This window comes from Chlorocebus sabaeus, chromosome 25 (genome assembly GCF_047675955.1).
Source record: "Chlorocebus sabaeus isolate Y175 chromosome 25, mChlSab1.0.hap1, whole genome shotgun sequence".
Classification (NCBI taxonomy): domain Eukaryota; kingdom Metazoa; phylum Chordata; class Mammalia; order Primates; family Cercopithecidae; genus Chlorocebus; species Chlorocebus sabaeus.
The window spans coordinates 48915896-48936086 of record NC_132928.1 but is presented as its reverse complement, the minus strand read 5'-3'; the positions used below and the strand labels follow the sequence as shown (position 1 = coordinate 48936086).

At 39.9% G+C, this 20191-nt stretch overlaps 1 protein-coding gene across 1 annotated transcript in view; it reads left to right on the top strand.

Annotated features, from left to right (window-relative positions):
* Positions 1–13835, top strand: part of XPR1 (xenotropic and polytropic retrovirus receptor 1) — a 259285-nt gene extending 245450 nt beyond the window's left edge. The window contains exons 13-15 of the mRNA XM_007989307.3: positions 1119–1258; positions 3584–3805; positions 7563–13835. Of these exons, the coding sequence (XP_007987498.2) occupies positions 1119–1258; positions 3584–3805; positions 7563–7623 (423 nt within the window). The 3' untranslated portion in view covers positions 7624–13835. The remainder of the gene's footprint in view (positions 1–1118; positions 1259–3583; positions 3806–7562) is intronic.
* Positions 13836–20191: the final 6356 nt, after the last annotated feature.

Genomic DNA, 20191 nt, shown 5'->3' with positions numbered 1-20191 from the left:
AATAAATCAAATGTGGATTTACCCAAAAATTGCATTATCACTATATTGCGAGGATGGGAGAGGGAATAGTGAGCCATGTGAATGTGTTAAAATCCTCATAATCTCATTAAATTTATCATAATCATCAGTGAATAATGTCTAAAATTGAGTAATCGAGATAAAACACTATACACATACTATTTTAATATATGGAGGCTAAGTAGAAGAAATAGCTACAAATTTTGAAAATGTTTGGTCTCTAGGGATGGAAAGAGAAGGTGGCCAGGGGCCTTTTTTTTTTTTTTTTTTTAAACAATAGCTTTCTCACAATGACTAGTATTACTTTGTTTAAAAATTTTTTAAGTAAAATAAATATTATGGCTTAATACATAGTATTTCCCTTCCCAAAAATTTCACATTCTTTAAATACATATATTTAAAGAGCTAATTTCCTTGAGATTAATAATGAGCAAATCTATGAATTATATAGTTCTGGTCTATTGGCAGTTTGTGTACTTAAGACTTTTGTGTAGCTAAAACTGGACTGGACTCCTAAATCCTGGGTGCTAGTACCTGCAAGTATTACTTGAGCACCGTCTTCCCCATGTAAAAATAGAACATTTCTTAAATTCGACCATGGTTGTGAAATCCAAGCTTAATTTCATTCACATCAAAAAGCAAGACAAAACTTTCTTCAAATACAGGGTAAGGCAAATGGAGAATAAAAGTACAAATAACACAGTGAATAAATCTGCTAATCTTTTCTGATATTAGCTATTAAGTCTACTGTACCTGTTAGAATGTAATCTCAATTGATCAAGGATCTTAACCAGCTTATATTTCTGGGCCCTAGAAGAAAGCCTGGTATGCAGTATGGCAGTGAAATATATTTGTTAATGATTACTCAAATTCAGTAATACTTCATATTGCATATTATACCATTTAAGAAAAAACTAAATTGGTAGAAATAATTCTAAAATATAATGTGTACTTTCCTGCAAAATAAAATGCAACTTTCCTCTTGAACCTGTGCTTATTCGTAGGACATGTGTGAGTCTTGTTGGTAGGACATGTGCTCATTAGTATGCCTGTTTATGAGAAATGTGATGGGAAACATACTCAATTTGTTTATTTCTCAGGCCTACTACTACTGTGCCATAATAGAGGATGTGATTCTGCGCTTTGCTTGGACTATCCAAATCTCGATTACCTCTACAACTTTGTTGCCTCATTCTGGGGACATAATTGCTACTGTCTTTGCCCCCCTTGAGGTTTTCCGGTAAGCAAACTACTGAAAAGTTTATTAAAGATTCTTTTTAACCTAAAAGACACTCAATACTTACAAATTAGAATTTATTATAACTTGTACTTGAAAATCTTAAATTTTCCAACTTTTCTCAAATTTCTCATCAGCCTTAGAATTGGAAAACCATGTTGGCCAGGCTGATCTCAAACTCCTGACCTCAGTTGATCCACCCACCTCAGCCTCCCAAATAAGATGATATAAAGATATTTTCAGACAGGTGTATAACATTCCTCTGAGTCAGGATAGACAAATACTGTCTGTTAAAATAAGATAGAAGCTGGAAACCAAAAGATAAACCAGTACTCCTTCCCTTCCTTCCCTTCCTGAATGCCTCGGCCTGGCACCTCAACTCCCCATCGCTGCTGCCACCTCCCCACCCACTTCTTTCTCTTTCATGGGTGCTACTTCATCAATTTTTTAAAAGAAATTCTAGTAAAAAAAAATACCTCATGACTATTGTATTTCTTTTTTAAAAATCATTTGCTTACTAATTAAATCAAATGTTCTATCCCATTTAAAACAAACAAAAAACCCCATCTTTAGATCAGCTTTCTCCCTCCAACTGTTGCCGATCTTTCTGCTGTCCTTTATAGCAAAACTCTTCAAGAGATGTCTGCACTTGCTGTCTCCACTCTCACTTCTCTCCCATTCTCTTTTTCATTCAAATATGTATTCCCAATACTCAAACTAAACCATTTTTGTTAATAATCTATAATAATAATATTGTAGTGCCTACTATGTAGCTGACAGCATTCTAAGCCTTTTACCTTTATTAAATCCTCACAGCAATGTTAGGAAGTAGGTACTGTTATCATGTCTTTTACTGATGACACCGAAGCGTAGGTTAAGTAACTAATCCAAGGTCATTACAGCTAGCAAATGGTAAAGTCATGATTTGAATCTAGACAGTCACCCAGAGCCTATGCTATTAGATTCATACTCCCCATTTTGCTAAATCCCCTGGTCAGTTCTCTGTACTTATCTTACTTTACTTCCCAGCAAAGCACTTTCTTCTCTTGACTTCTCAGAAACTACAGTCTCCTGTCTCACTAGCTATTCCTTGTCCACTCCTTTACTGGTTCTTCCTCCTCCTCCCAAACTTTTAAGTGTTAGAGTGTTCCAGGATTTAATCTTCTGCGCTCTTCTCTCCTCTAGTTGTATTATTCCTAAACCTATTATTTGAAGTGCTGTCTTTATGCTATCTCTAGCCATAAACTTTCCCTTGAACTGCAGACTCTCGTCCACCTCTCTACTGAATTCTCCCATATCTGATGAGTAACTCTAACCTAGCATCTCTGATCTTAGTAAATGGTGTCACCTTTCACTTAGACCGAAAACCCTAAGACCACTTACATCCCATGTCAGTAAGTTCTGTCAGCTCCATCTTTATAAATAAATCCTTTGTCTGTCTGCTTCTCATCAATTCTGTTATTACCACCTTTAAGTCACCATCATCTCTTTTCTGGGCTGCTGCAACAGCCCTTCTAATTGGTCTGTCTTCAGCCGTTCTTGTCTCCCTTTGATCTCTTCACCATTCAGCAGGACCTTTTTCAAACAAATCACTTTATTCTCCTGTTGTTCTCTCATTGTTCTCCATTAGACCTAAAATTTAAACTATGGTTTATAAGGCCCTCTGTGGATGGGCCCTCTTCCACCCCTCCATCATTATCTCCTGCTATTTTAACCTCACTTATTCTTAGCCCCACTGACCTTGCTGTTTCCAACTTGCCTTTTTATACTTGCCATTTTCCTCTGCCTGGGAGGCTTTCCTCCAGGATTTTTACATGACTTGCTTCTTTATATCATTCAGGTTTTCAATAGCTGCCATGTCTTCAAAGCTTTCCCTAACCAGTCTTAATGACGGCATACTCTATTCCCTTGTCCTGCTTTATTTTCTTCATAGTACTTATCATTAGCCGATTGATTGTTTACTTGCTCATTGTCTATCTCCACTACTAGAAATTATACCCCATAAGGACAAAAAGGCTTTGTGTCATTCTGTGCCTTTACTGCCTTATGGTAGACATTCAGTAACTATTTGTCAAATAAGTTGAAAGAATGAGCACTCTAAAACTGCATTCCATGAGTCCCTTCCTTTTTCATAGTCTAGTCTTATTTCCCTTACCCGTCCCCCACCCCCAACCTCCCCGCAACACCATCTTTCCCTATTTTAATATTCAGGCCCTTAATTCTGTGTTTTTGTTTCCATGAGTGGAAACTTGATACCCTGGGAGGTTTACAAGTAGCAGAAGTATCTTACAATTTCATAAGTACTTTGATCTACCCCATTTTGCTAAGGCGATTTGTGTGGAACTTCTTCCGCCTGGAGAATGAACATCTGAATAACTGTGGTGAATTCCGTGCTGTGCGGGACATCTCTGTGGCCCCCCTGAACGCAGATGATCAGACTCTCCTAGAACAGATGATGGACCAGGATGATGGGGTACGAAACCGCCAGAAGAATCGGTCATGGAAGTACAACCAGAGCATATCCCTGCGCCGGCCTCGCCTCGCTTCTCAGTATGTATGGCTTCTACTTCTGTGAGGCATATTTCCTTTGGGTTTTAGCATTGGGTAACATGTAAGCTACGAAGCTATCAGGTTGAACCAAATGAAATTGCCAATACTCAGCCATTTTTCGCCTACAAAAAAAACAGTAATAAGCAGCAATTCCATATGATACAACCTATAGACTATCTAAATGAGCATATAGAGTAAATGTCATCAATGCATAACCTAGTAATTTGGCATTAAAGATCCACTGTCTGGAGGAAAATGTTGTTGGAGAGTGATTTATTAATACTTGACTCTTCTGTATGTTTTGTATACAAATGATTTTTATGTTATAAACTTTAGGAATCCTGCCATCTGTGCCTTGACGAAATTACTTAATTTCTGTTTTCTGCCCCTCATCTGTAAACTGGAATTAATATGGTTCTTGCTCATAGGGCAGTTAAGTGGATTATATTCATTATTACATAGAACTTGGACCAGTTCCCTCACAGAAAGAGCCTACTAAATATAAACTATTATTATTTGTATCTTCTTATTAAATACCTACAGCAATGTTTTTATCAGTCATTGACTACATATGTTGCTAAAAGTTACCATAAATATACAGTATATGGTGACTGCATTCAAAATTTAGAGACAATAGATAGCACAGTAGATTGGAATGAAGGAGACTTAGGTTGAGGATGAACAGTTTTCTAAAGGATAAGGGAATGAATAGACTAGAGACACAGTAAAGAACATAAAGATAGAAATGAAGTGCAGAAAGAACAACCATGTGACTAGAATTATAGTAAGAATAATTTTTCTGAATAGATGAAGTATGATTGTAAAAGGCTGAAAATGCAAACTTGATCTTGTAGGCTGAGTTACAGAGAATTTTTTTTTTTTTTTTTTTTTTTTTTTTTTTTTTTTTTTTTTTTTTTGAGATGGAGTCTTGTTCTGTCACCTAGGCTGGAGTGCAGTGGTGCAATCTCCACTCACTGCAAGCTCCACCCCCCGGATTCACACCATTCTTCTGCCCCAGCCTCCCGAGTAGCTGGGACTACAGGCGCCCGCTACCACGCCCGGCTAATTTTTTGTATTTTTAATAGAGACTGGCTTTCACCATGTTAGCCAGGATGGTCTCGATCTCCTGACCTCATGATCCGTCCGCCTTGGCCTCCCAAAGTGCTGGGATTATAGGTGTGAGCCACTGCACCCGGCCACGAATCACAGATAATTTTTTTGCAGAAGAATGACATTGTGAAAGTAGTATCCTAGGAAGTTTTAATAGCACTGTGTAAGATAGATTAGGCAAGGGAAAACTCAAGGCCAGAAAGCCAGATGAAAAGCTATGCAGTACTTTAATGTATGGGGCAGTGAAGATTCAGATTAGGATGCTTAGAGTTGGACCAAAAGGAATGTAAGGAGAGGTTTCGAAGGAAGTAAGAAACAGAAGGTAGTATCAGTAACTCACTGGATATGGAAGAGTAGAGTAGAACCTGCTGAGCTTTACATAGAGATTTGGAAGTTCTCTGAAGAAGGTAGAGAAAAGCAGAGAGCAGGGAACTGAGTCTTATTCCCTGGCTCAACCACATTAGCCAGGGAAGAAACACAGACAAGAGAAAAAATGAAAATAAAAGAGGCAGGAGTAGTCAGGGAGGTAGTAGGAAGGGCATCAAAACGAAGCATGGTTGGTACTGTGATCCCAAGGAAGCAGAGTTTGAAGAAGCTGGGGCAGGGGAGCATTGAGTGGGTCAGCGAGATAAGTGCCACAAAGGACTGGAAGAAAATGCTGAGTGTGGTTGGTGACCTCACTGAGCTCCTGATTTTGAAGTCTAATTATCCTTGTTAGTTACCAGCAGAGGGCAATCTAAACATAGACTATTTCTGCTTCAGAAATAAGGGGCTCTTTGGCAATAGATTATTCTGTTCCCTTTCAGGTGTTTAATGGAGAAACACTGGGAAACCAGATTGCACCAAGAGTAAGACATTAGGAATGAAGTGGTTGATGTGCAGCGGAGAGAGCAGGGAATCCAAAATAAGATCTGAGTTTCAGTATTGACTTTATCACTCATGCAACCTTTAGCATATCCTTAATGTGTGTGGTTTTTTTGTTTGTTCGTTTGTTTGAAACAATATCTCACTCTATTGCCCAGGTTGGATCAGTGCAGCAGCACGATCATGACTCACTGCAGCCTCAACCTCCTGGGTTCAAGCACTCCTCCCACCTCAGCCTCCCAAGGAGCTGAGACTACAAGCCTGCACCACTCTACCCAGCTAATTTTTTATTTTTTGTAGAGACAGGGTCTTACTATGTTGCCCAGGCTAGTCTCAAACTCCTAACCTCAAGGAATCTTCCCTCCTTGGCCTCCCAAAGTGCTGGGATTACAGGCATGAGCCACCACACTCAGCCACTCGATTTTATTGTTGGTATTTATAGTGGTAGATGGTTTATGTTGGGCTGAAATATGCTTCACTGTAATTTCACTGTAACTTTAACCATTTGATCCTAGTTGGGCTCTCTCACATAACTAATAATGAGTCTCCTCCCTCTTCTGCATTTTATGTTGTCAACTCTTTGAAGAGAAATAACTGTTATGCCTCTCCTTAGGTCTTCTCTTCTGCTGGCTAACTCTTTTAGTTTCTCATGTATGCCTCAAGTGGTGTTATATCTGTCATCCTCCTCATCCTTATCACAATGCCTTACATTTGTTTTGTAGGGTTTTGTTTTTGTTTTTGTTTTTGAGATGTGGTCTCAGTCTGTCACCTAGGCTGGAGCGCAGTAGTGTGATCATAGCTTACTGCAGCCTTGAGCTCCTGGGCTGAAGTGATCCTCCTGCCTCAGCTTCCTGAGTAGCTGGGGCTACAGGTGTGCACTATCATACCTGGCTTTTTTTTTTTTTTTTTTTTTTTTTAAAGAGACAGAGTCTCACTGTGATGCTCAGACTGGTCTCAAACTCCCGGGCTCAGGCCATCCTCTTATGTCAGCCTCCCAAGGAGCTGGGATTTTAGGAACCAACCAGTTTCTTGTTTGTTTAATGCTTTTTTCATCCATGTTCTCACTTGATAATGCACACCGTCTCCAAAAGGTGAAAGTGGTATTAAGTGAAATTGGTATTATCATTCCTGCCTTACAGAGATGGAAACAGGCACTCAAAGGGTTAAATAGATGCCTCATAAAATCAAAGTCAGGTGGCCAGGTTCAGTGGCTCACACCTATAATCCTAACACTTTGGGAGGCCAAGGTGGACAGATTACCTGAGGTCAGGAGTTTGAGACCAGCCTGGCCAACATGGTGAAAGCCCATCTCTACTAAAAATACAAAAATTAGCTGGGCATGGTGGCACATGCCTGTAATCCCAGCTACTCAGGAGGCGGAGGCAGGAGAATTGCTTGAGCCTGGGAGATGGAGGTTGCAGTGAGCTGAGATCGCACCACTGCACTCCAGCCTGGCTGACAGAGCGAGACTCTGTCTCAAAAAAAAAAAAAAAAAAAAAAAATCAATGTCAGTACTCAAACCCAGATGACTACCCTCTGCGTTGCGCATATCCTGCCATTGTTCTTGTTACCTTCCTCTGGCTGTGATCTAGTTTCTTAGTGTATTTCCAGTAATATCTGAAATTGAATTGGAAACTCTAGAATAATCCATCTGGTACAGCAGATAGTCCCTGTTTGGGATGTATGTTTAATGGTGGTAAGACTGGAAATGTGTCTAATACAGTGCAAGTGTTTATATTTGAGTAATGGACTAAGTGCTTTTTGTCCCCCTTGTTACCACTAGATCCAAGGCTCGTGACACTAAGGTATTGATAGAAGACACAGATGATGAAGCTAACACTTGAATTTTCTGAAGTCTAGATTCACGTCTTTGGTTTTCCTACTCTACAATCCTTTCCTCGACCAACGCAACCTCTAGTACCTTTCCAGCCGAAAACAGGAGAAAACACGTAACACATTTTCCGAGCTCTTCCGGATCGGATCCTATGGACTCCAAACAAGCTCACTGTGTTTCTTTTCTTTTCTTCTGGTTTAATTTTAATTTTCTATTTTTAAAACAAATATTTACTTCATTTGCCAATCAGAGGATGTTTTAAGGAACAAAACATAGTATCTTATGGATTGTTTACAATCACAAGGACATAGATACCTATCAGGATGAAGAACAGGCATTGCAGGGACCCTCTGATGGGACGGTACTGAGATATCTCGGCTTCCGCTCAACCCGGTTTTGACTGGTTGAAACCGGACATTGGTTTTTAAATTTTTTGTCAGTTTATGTGGAGAATTTTTTTCTTTCCTTCATACCCAGCGCAAAGGCACTGGCCGCACTTGCAGGAAAAGTGCAACTTAAAGCAGTACCTTCATTCATGAAGCTACTTTTTAATTTGGTGTAACTTTTCTTATTTTGGGAAGGGTTGCTGGGTGGGTGGGAAATATGATGTATTTGTTACACATAGTTTTCTCATTATTTATGAAACTTAACCATAAAGAATGATATAACTCCTGTGCAATGAAGGTGATAACAGTAAAAGAAGGCAGGGGAAACTTATGTTGGATGACATTTATGAGGGTCAGTCCCACATACCTCTTTCAGGAGACAACTTGTACCAGTTTGACCTTTTCTTTCCTTTGTTTTTATTTTAAACCAAAGTTTCATTGCTAACTTCTTAAGTTGCTGCTGCTTTAGAGTCCTGAGCATATCTCTCATAACAAGGAATCCCACACCACACCACCAGCTGAATTTCATGGAAGAGGTTCTGATAATTTTTTTAACTTTTTAAGGAACAGATGTGGAATACACTGGCCCATATTTCAACCTTAACAGCTGAAGCTATGCCTTATTATGCATCCGCATGTATGGTCACTGTAGCATGACCTTTGCTAGCTCTGAATCAGAAGACAGAGGTATTTCAGAGGCTCTGTGTGCCCTCACTAGATAGTTTTTCTTCTGGGCTCAACCACTTTAGCCAGAATTTGATCAAATTAAAAGTCTGTCATGGGGAAACTATATTTTTGAGCACATGGAACAAATTATCCTTCCTCATTCACATTATGTTGATACAAAAGACCTTGGCAGCCATTTCTCCCAGCAGTTTTAAAGGATGATCATTGGATTTCATGCCATCCCATGATAGAAAACCTGTTTTAAAATTGTAGGGATCTAAACTTGGTCATACATGAGAAGTACACTGCTTAGAAATAGTAGACTATTATGATCTGTCCACAGTGCCCATTGTCACTTCTTTGTCTCATTTCTTCCCTTTGTTCCTTAGTCATCCAAATAAGCCTGAAAGCCGTAAGAGATATTACATTATTGAATATGGTTGGCATTAAATTTAGCATTTCGTTATATAACAAAATTAATATAAATTCCAGGACATGGTAAAATGTGTTTTAATAACCCCCAGACCAAGATGAAAATTCCAAGTCAATCCCAGCAGATTCATGAAAGTAAATTTAGTCCTATAATTTTCAGCTTAATTGAAACAAAGGAACAAATAAGTGGAAGGGCAGCTATTATTACCATTTGCTTTGTCAAAACATTCGGTTACTGCCCTTTAATACACTCCTTCTATCATCAGCACTTCCACCATGTATTAAAGTCTTTACCCATCACTGTTGTAACTCCAGTAAGATTAAAGTTACTGTTACTAGAAAATTTTTATCAATTAACTGACAAATAGTTTCTTTTTAAAGTAGTTTCTTCCATCTTTATTCTGACTAGCTTCCAAAATTTGTTCCCTTTTTGAATCGAGGTTTTTTTGTTTTGTTTTGTTTTCTGGAAAAAATCATACAACTTTGTGCTTCTATTGCTTTTTTGTGTTTTGTCAAGCATGTCCCTTGACCCAAAATGGAAGAGTAAATGTTTAATTAATGCTTTTTAGTTTAAATAAATTGAATCATTTATGATAATCAGTGTTAACAAGTTAGTGACCCTTGGTAGATTAAAGGTTGCATTATTTATACTTGAGGGTTTTTTTTCCCCTGAGTATTCTGTTTTTTGTACTTTAAAACTATGGGGGAAATATCACTGGTCTGTCAAGAAACAGCAGTAATTATTACTGAGTTAAATTGAAAAGTCCAGTGGACCAGGCATTTCTTACATAAATAAAATTGGTGGTACTAATGTGTATCCAGAGCCATTTGAATTGTTAACTTTATTCTTTATTAGTGAATCTCTGTGATGGCACACATAAAATCTTACCATTGACTTCTGCTGTTTGAATTCCCCAGTGTTTTTACATTAATGTATCCTATGGCCAGTTTAGTCTTTCTTCAACTGTTACGATTCTAGGCCCTAATCGGTCTTATTGTTTCACATATGATGCAATGATAGATGTAATCCTTTTCTGAAGTGTTTGTCAGATTAGCATAGTCTATTCAAAAATAAGGGTTATGTAACTTTCAGCTTGCTGTGTGACAGAAGTTTAAATATGTATTTAAGTACACAGCTTTATGTTCCTCTTAAAGCTGTGAAGAGAAAAGAGGGCTTTTCCTCATCAAGAGACCTTGGGAGACAAAGCATACATTTAATTTTTTTCTTTCAAAAAAGGCAATGTGCACTTTCCTCTCCTAAATTTTATATGCCCTAGCAGTTGCGAATGTTGTGTCCACCCTGCAATTTGGTTGGAGGCTCCCATACGCTGAAATTCTCAATAGAACTCTTAAAAATGAACATTGGCTGGGCGCAGTGGCTCACATCTGTAATCCCAGCACTTTGGGAGGCCAAGGTGGGCAGGTCACGATCTCAGGAGTTTGAGACCAGCCTGACCAACATGGTGAAACCCCATCTCTACTAAAAATACAAAAATTAGCTGGGCGTGGTGGCGCATGCCTGTAATCTCAGCTACTTGGGAGGCTGAGGCAGGAGAATTGCTTGAACCCGGGAAGCAGAGGTCGCAGTGAGACGAGATCATGCCACTGCACTCCAGCCTGGGCAACAGAGCAAGACTCCGTCTAAAAAAAAAAAAAAATCACATACTCATTTTAAAGGAGCAGCAACCTAACCAAAGTTAAAACTTCATTTGATTTTAGGTTTAGAAATTCTAGTTTTATTTTGGAGAATCACTCAGTTTTTAATATCAATTAAAATACTCTTCAAAGGAATGAAAAGGAAGTCTAAGTAAATGAATAAAACTCGTTTTTCATTTTATGATAGTATAGAAAGCATTGATGTGTATAGAGAAATTAAAAGACAAAAGTGGTTTACTGTCTATGCACAAATGAGTGCCTATATTTAAGGCTGCCTATGCCATTACAGTGGCATAATCGTTGATTTCACAGCATACAGAGAAACAATGAAATCAAAGATTAAATCATTAATTAGGTTACGATGGTCATTTGTAAGACTGGAAAGTAGTCAAAAACCCAGGTGCAACTTTTTTTCAGCACTCTGCCATTAGGCTCCTTAGGCAAGCTGCTTAACTTCAGTCAGAAGCAATGGTGTGGGAGAACACCATTCACCTCAGTAGTAACTTATAAAAACCATTTAAAGAGGAAAATGGGCCCCAGCCGCTAGGATCCCTGACTTCCTGATATTCTAAACATGAGAGTTCTATGACTTTAACTGAGCTTTTTACCAGAAGTAACGTGTTGATATGTATTATCTTTCTACCATGCTTTGACCAAAGTACATTCACAGTAACTAGAGAAAGCAGTTCATCCATTTCTGGATAGGTGAACCAGGGCAAGGTAAGAACAGAAAAAAAGTAAAGTAGTACTGAGTCATACAGGTATCAGATTGACAGACATTTGTTGATGATAAGTAAAATAACTTTGGAGATAGCAGAGAAGAGCAAGATGTTGGACGTTGGCAGTAAGCCTCAGCAAGGCAGTTAGGAAATTACATGAGCCTGATGACTCGAAGGTGATGCCTCCATCTCTCCGCTCAGTGGTTATTAAATTGCTGGGAAAGACCTGCCTTTATTTTCCTATCATCTTTTCCCCATTACTTTGCATTATTCAGGAAATAGTTCTTTATTCTCAAATGTAATTTTCTAAGCAGTGACTACAAAAATTTCTTATTCTAAGGAAAATAATTAAGAAAATAACCTTATCTGTGGCATTATTTTAAAACGTGGGATACTCTGGAACAACTCTCCTTTATCTGGTAAGCAGATTTCAGGTTATTGTTTTCTTTTAATGGTTTACATGAAATTTTCCTCTCAAAAAACAAGTACCTCTTACTGTACAACATTTGAGTTTTTAAAATTGAGATAGCTTCTGAGAGAAAAAAAAAAGTTGAATTTGTAGCTCTGTCAACGACAAAATCACCACACTTTTCTCAAATATAATAGGAATTCAGTGTCAATACAGATAAGATCTCTAATGACCAGATGAAGACAATTGAAGGTTTGGTAGAACTTCTGCAAAAGTTAGGTAAAGAAGAATAAATCCAGTTTGTCAGCTTTGTTCATATTCTTTTTCTGAGTGATCTAAATTTTTCTTGCTTGTGATCATGAGCCAAGACAAGGAGTGTTAAAGGTTTTCTGAATGCAAACACGTATATGTTTCTGCATTTCAGAAATCAGTCTTAATAGTAAATCCTACAAACTCTCAACTTTCTGCATTGTATTTTAAGTCTATACAATGTTAGAGCACATGGTAATGTGGGACAGAGTTGATTATATGATAGCATAAGAAATTTGCACTTGTTGTGTTACAAACCAATGATTTAACCAGCATACTCACCAAATAAGAAAAAGTGAAAACATCTCATTAGGTTTGGAAGAGCCTAAGTTAGTCCATACAGGAAGTTTGCCTGAGAACGGAGAGGAGCCTGTTGATTGGCATGACTCATGATGCCTTTCTTGTATGAATTATCAAAACTCTGATATTGAGTTGCCCCTAGAAAACAGCCTTCCAGAATATATTTGCTTATTTATGGTGGAAGATGAAGTGAGAACAAGATGAGAGTTTCCCGTAAAGTGAGGAGAATCATTATACTAATTTGCAACTGAAGTATGTTTCCTTGTAGCAAACCTTTGGTTTATTTTATCGTCAAATCAAAGCCACCTTCAGTTTTTTGTATGGTGCCATCAACCTAAGGAGGACAATCAAATAACCTGTTGTTTGCCTTGGATTCAGTATATCTACTAAGTACACAGTCTCATATTGTATACCTTCAAACCAGTTACTTGACTATACTTCCACCATATTACCTTAGTTCTTCCTATGCCCTTTCCTCTGTGCCACCACAAGTCGGAGGGAAAGACTGCAGTACTTCTAGAAAGATGTGGACGTCTAAGAAAGAGCCAGGCTTCCATCTCACTATCCCTTGATCATTATCTCTGAAGTCCCTACCTGCACTTCCCTGATTGCCCTATAGCAACACCAGCATGGTGGGAATAGGGGGAAAGATTGTGAAAAATCCCTAAAGGGTAATTGTTCATGACATTGTTATTTTGAATTGTAAAATTGTGAGCCACTCACATTTCAATTGCAAAAAGAACAGAACTCTTTATCATGTTGTGAAGATTAATTTCTTGCCATTTTCTGGATTAGCACAGAAGCTTGTATCAATGAAGAGTATTTAGGAGGGGAATAGGGTGAAGATTGTATTTTTCTGTTCAAACTCTCTCCTTCTATTTGTGTTTCCTTCACCCTTCTCCCTCCACCACACTGTGTTGGTCAAACGATACTATTCTATGAAACCCTGAGCTATAGTTGTCAAAAGTAACTATGGATTGTGATTAGTCTTCTGTGGGTGCTTCTTTCCCTCTTTTTTCTCCCTTACTCTCTTTCTCAGTCTCCACTCTGGTAAATGGAAAAGGTGACGTCGGAGAATTGATGCTTGCTTGGACTCATGTTGTATCTGTGACTATGCTATTAGCTGTCTCCTTTTTCCTTCCTATATGGGTAGAATTCTTACGACTTATGAAGTTCCCTTCTTGATAAGTAGGTTAAATGCACAATGTGGTACTGTTTTATAGTTTCTAGATGGTTGTATAAAGCAAAAAGTTAATGTGGTTATGTGTTTTTAAAAGAAAATAAGTGATTGGTTACTAAACTCTGTCCTTTTTTCATTATTACAAGTTCTCTCTGTTTTCCAACAGTTTGCTGACTCCTTTGTCACTGGTGAATGGTTTGTGTGACTGTGTTTTTCTCTCTGGGTTTCTTGAATTCCTGAACATAGTTCCCCTTAGGACTAATTTTCATATGGGGTTAGGGCAAACAGACTACAGTGGTAAAAATTTTAAACTATCCTACCAAGTTAAAAAAAAGTTTAAATGGCCTTTTATCTTCAGGTAATATGTGAGGTGTGACTCTAAAGCAATGGGATTATTGCAACAAATCTTTCTTTTACTCACACAAAGAATCTCAAATATTACAACTATGAGGTGAAATGATGTGTCCAGTTACATTTTGGAGAGGTGGACACTGCTATCACTGCATACCCATGCCCTGTGAGGGAACATAGCACTTCTCTGCAGAATTCCTGGACTAATTAGTATTCCTTATATATGTCTAGGAAAGATTACAAAATTAACTGACCCTAAGATGAATATGCCCACAATGCAAAGAGAAAAATAATTTATTGACTAAAGCATCAAAGCCTTTTCATCTTACTTCAGTGCCATAAACTCTGTTATTACTATATTTCTGTGTAGGCTAATTCAGAATATGATAATATGGAGTTCCCAGGCCAAAGTCAGGATATGAATATATAAGAATCACTAGATACTCAACACCACTTTTACAATTTGATAGTACATACTCAACATTTGTATGCCTATAGTATTTTCTATTTTTCCAAATATGTAGCATCTCAGAAATATTTAGATTAATGAGTCATCTCAGTTTGTTGATGAAGAGACAAAGACCTCGCTAGAGCAGCAGTCCACAATCCCAGATGGTGCTAGGAGGCTGCTCTGTCTTGTATCCATCCTAGACACATCCAGAAGAATCCTTAAAGTTTCAGTGACCTGCATCTTTATATGGATAATTTTTATTAGATATTTTTAAGGTTATTGGAATAATGACCAATTTTATACCTTATTTATTAAGAGATGGGGTATTTTTCTATGTTGCCCAGGCTGGCCTCAAACTCCTGGGCACAAGTGGTCCCAATTAGCTGGGAGTGCAGGCATGCACCACCATGCCTGGCTTATACTTTTTGATTCACTTCTTTTTCTAGTGTCCTACCTTTTCCCTTAGAAGAATTGTGGAGTTCTTATATTCTTAAAAATTAATGTGTGTTTATTGAGTATGTGTTAATCCTATCATATACTAGGCATTACTTTAATATTTAGTTTTAGTTGAAGTTGGTTTTATTATCGTTAGTTTTATGGAGACAAGAAGGGAAAGGTGATAAAATTATTTCTAAACTACATACTTATCTGAAACCACTGCCAGAAAAGCCAGACCATCCTCCTACTAGGTATCACTGCCTCAGGGTAAGCTGAATTTTGTATCTCAAGTTACAGATTACTCTTCACCCCTTTCCAGGCAGATATTAAAGCCTCTTATTCTGTTTTTTTCCTTTAAAAAATAAAAAGTATCAGATCTGTCAAGAGCTATTTCTTCAGAATCTTCTGTTGCCAAAAACTGTCCTTATAATCCATCTTATCATTCACTTACTCTGTCAGTGAGTCACATATTAGCACCACAGTTCAACCAATGCTTACCTTTATAAAATGAGAATTTCCCCTTATTTAAATAAATTGCATATTAACTGCACTGCTGAATGGGAATGATAGTAAAGTATTCTGCCTTGCTCCACCTAGAGCACACCTATGGTCCATTCTACCTATGTGAATAATCAAAGTCAAGGCATGATTTTTGGCGATAGATGTACTATGCTACTTTGCTTCCTTATGACCAGTTTCTAGGTTAAGGAGAAAACCAAGTAGCTCAAGAGAACAGGCGGGTAACAGAAGAGAACCAAGGAGAAGCATATTAATATTCCCAAACCCTCTGCCCTTTTACTAACTTTCAAATTATCATGTATTCTAAATATCACAATATTTTATGTTGTGTGGTTGAAGTAAACAAATTTGCTTATTTGTGGTTACTCAAAGCCTGTCTTCTGACTAGATGGGACAATACAGTTTTTAAAGTTCTGTTAATCAGGGCTTTTGTATCCCTTCAGCAAGGAAATACATGAGGTAATTTAGAAACATCAGTTCTTCAAATATTCCTATCAACTGTTGGATTTAAATGTTTTTTCTACACTTTCATAGATATTGTAGGAAATTTTAGCCCCTCTCCAGGCAGCCATGGTCAAAAGACTTGCCGGGCTGGATGTGTGCCTGCTGCTAGCTATTGACTGTCCATGAGGACGTAGCCTGGCTTCCTTCTGTGGCAATCCTCTAGTCTTAACCAGCCTGCAACCCTAATAGGAACACAGTTCAGAGGAGAGGAGACATCCTCTGTCAGCAGGAGGTGCTTCATCATTCTGTGGACTTTCTGTTTTATCCCAGGAGCAGTGTAATCACAGCTGACCCTTCCTGGCTGCTGCAGGGGAGGCACCTCTCCTATTAGTGCATGCCCGTGTGGTGCCTGTCCCGTATATAGAGGAGAAAAGTGACTGGCTCTGGACACCAACAATTACTGAACCTGGACGAGGACCCAAATCTAACTAGCTCTGTAGCCCACATACTGTCTCCCTTGAAAAAAGAAGGAAGGGGGAATTTTTTTTTTTTTTCCCTGCTTGGCAGACAAGACTAGGAAGTGCCTTGTGAATTACTGTTTCTTTCTAAAGTTATGCCTGCTCAAGTCTGAATATAACCATTTAAAAGAAAATCAAAGAACATCCCCCTCCCTCCCATAAATGCATACATAATATAGGTTTCTCTAAAAGTCTGGGTCCCGCTGACGATAGCTTTTTGGGAATTTGTCCTCTGCCCCTCCATGGAAGACAAATCTTAGCATTTAAAAAAAAATTAAACAGTAAGGCCGGGCGCAGTGGCTGACACCTGTAATCCCAGCACTTTGGGAGGCTGAAGTGGGCAGATCATGAGGTCAGGAGATCGACACCATCCTGGCTAACAAGGTGAAAACCCGTCTCTATTAAAAATTCAAAAAATTAGCCGGGTGTGGTGGCGGGCACCTGTAGTCCCAGCTATTCTGGAGGCTGAGGCAGGAGAATGGCATGAACCCAGGAGGCGGAGCTTGCAGTGAGCCGAGATCGAGCCACTGCACTCCAGTCTGGGCGACAGAGCGAGACTCCGTCTCAAAAAAAAAAGAAAAAAAGAAAAAACAGTAACAACAAACAGCTCCCTACTGACTGCTTTTCACAGGAGTCCTCTCCTTGAAGCAGCCACCCTCTTTCCCTAAACGCTTATCTCCCCTCCCCTCCCCTTCTAGTTGTTAAAACTTTCACCAGTGAGGAGGATGGTATGCTGCAGTAAGGCAAGCACTTGCAGTGTGTCAGGCATTTGAGATACAGGGAGGAGACAGCAACTATGGGGTAATGAGGGTGGGTGGCTATTGCTAAGTGCCACTGATGCCTGAAGAAGGATAATGAACATCAGAGAGCAACTACCAGGCAACTGGAAGCCAGATGTGGAAGCCTGAGGACCACTAGTTGCATATAGAGAATCTCATCTGCAGTGGAAGAGAAGAGAAAATGAGGACTAAGCCCAGGACTTCATAGAGTGGCAGAATTTCAGACAGTTAAACACCCAACCAAGGCAGGTCTGACATGTAAGGTCAAGGACCCGATTGGGAAAACCTAACACATGAGATGGCAATATCTGCTTGGATTCCCGCCAAAGATTTTTACTTCCTGAACCCCTCAACATTCTGAGCCTATACATATGCCTCCCCCATTGCTTGCTAGCACTCTCCCAATATTACACAGGCCCTTCTTGTGCAAGACAATGTGTGCACCTTTCAGAGTCCTCCATGACTCAGCTGGGGACATGCTGGGCTTGCCAAGGAAGAATAGGGACTATACTGAACTGGAAGATGTAGTCAGCATGGACTAACAGGAGCTGGAGGAGATTCCAAGAGTGCTTGAAGACCAGGACCAGAACATAAGGTAGAAGAGAGGACAATTTTTGACTTGAAAGGGTTTTCTAAGATACAGAATTTAACTCCCTAGCATAAGTATCCCAGGTGTTGGTGTAAACTTGCTGCTAGCATGGCTTCTAGAAAGCTGGAAAAAGCGATGGCCCATGTTGAGCAAAGTTAAAATTCCAGAATTTATATGGGAGACAATGGAGGAAGAGAAGGAAAGAAGAGGGAAGGAGGGAGGGAGACCATATTGTGGGGAGACAGAGGAACAGAGACTGTTGCCACATCCTATGCCTCTTCTTTCCACTCTTGTTTAATTGACCACTCGGGCCCCTGAAGAAACTGGATGGGTTAGGGAGGGTCATTGTAGACCATCACAAGCTCCATCAAGTATAATCCCAATTGCATGCTGCCAGATGTGTTTTCATTAGACCAGATCTATACTGCCTGACGTACATGGGATACAGCTGTTGATTCAGTGCAGGCATTCTTTTCTCTTCCAATCATAATCAGAAGCAGTTCACATTTTAATGATAATACACATTAACAGTTTTGCTTCAAGGCCATGCTAAGTCCAAAGAAGTGTGGACCAGCTGGACATCCACAGAACATCACATTGATCCATTACAACAATGCCACCATGTTGACTGGGCTGGATGAGCAAGAAGTGGCTAGCACACTGCAGACCTTGGTAGGATATGTGTACCCCTGAGGGTTGGAGCTAATCCTGAGAAGATTCAGGAGCCTGCTACGTCTGTAATATTTTCAGGAGTTCAGCAATCAAATCCAGTAACCATAGACATCTTCTCCAAAGTGAAAGACAAATTACTGCATTTTGTACCTCCTAAGGAAGAAGAAAGCATAGTGCCTGGAAGCCTCAATGTCTTGAGTCACCATATTCTGCACCTGGAGATACTACTCCAACTCATGTCAGGTGACATCACAGACTGCCATCTTTGAGTGGGTCCCAGAGCAGGAAGGGGCTCTGCAATCAGCTCAGGCTATCAAGCAAGCAATCCTGTGGCTTAGGCTGTATGATCTGACAGACTCTATGGAGGTATCAGTGGTGGGAAAAGATATTGTGCAAAGTTTGTGGCAAGACCCAGTGGGAATTAGAATGCAAGCTGCCGAAGCTCTAGAGTAAGACCCTGCCATCTTCAGTGAAGAATTGCATACCTTTGAAAAACAACTCCTATCCTGCTAGCGAGCCCTGGTAGGGGAGAAAGAGTGTCTGACCATGGTCACCATGGACAATGTGGCTAGAACTGTCCAAAAAGTACTGTGTCCTATCAAGCCCAACAAGTCAGATGGCCCCAGCAACAATCCATCGTAAGATGGATGTGGTACCTCCAGAAATGAGCGCAAGCGGGGTCAGAGGACACACGCAGGCTGCCTGAGCAGAAAACCCAGACCCTGTCATCTGCTACCATTGTACCAGAGCTCCCCCTTCAGAGCACACTGTGGCTGTCCGGGGGACCCTATGAGACCAGCTGAAAGAGGAGGGGAAAGCCCGAGCTTGTTTCATGGATGGGTGAGCTCCACATGTGAGTGCGAGCTGCAATCAGAGGGTAGGTACACTGCAGCCTCACCTGGGTGGTGTGAAAAGACAGTAGTGAAGGAAAAGCTTCCTAATGATCAGAGCTTTGAGTAGTGCAACTGGTCACCCACTTAGTGTGGGAAAGAGAAGTGAGCTAAGGTTAGTACTCTAACCTTAGAGTGTACTCTAACCTATAGTGGCAAATAACCTGGCCCAGATGGTCAGGAAAAAAAACAGATCAGAGATAAGGAGGCTGGGGCAGAGGCACATGGATGGACCTAAGGAAGTGGGCAAGTCTTTGTATCACATGTTAACAACCACCAGAGAGCATCCACCATTGACAACTAAACAGCCAGGTAGTCAGGTGACTCAGCCCACTGACTGCAGCTAGCCAGGCTTGCCAGTGTTGGCATGATGGCAACATGAACTAAGTGGCAGAGATGGAGACTCTTCTTGCATGAACCAACAGCATGGAGTCTCAATCAAGATAATTTGTCTCCTGCTGCTTCAAGGCCCAAACTACCTGCAACAGAGACCAACACTGAGTCCCCAATATGGCACCCATTCCTCAAGAAAACCAACCAGCTACTTGGTGGCAAGTTGGCAAGATGGGGCCTTTCCATCCTGGAAGGTCCAGTAGTTTGTTCTCACAGGAATAGGCACATATGGAGGGTATGGGTTTCCCTTTCCTAACCATAGAGTCTCAACCAGCACCACCATCCAAAGGCTCAGAGAGTGTTTGATCCACTAGCATGAGATTCCATATATCACCTTAGACCAGAGGACCAACTTCACAGCAACGGAGGAGTGGGAGAGAGCCCATGACCATGAGATTCATTAATGGTAGCGCATAATGCATGATCTAGAAGCTGCCAGCCTGAATGAGCATTGGAATGGTATGCTGAAGACATAGC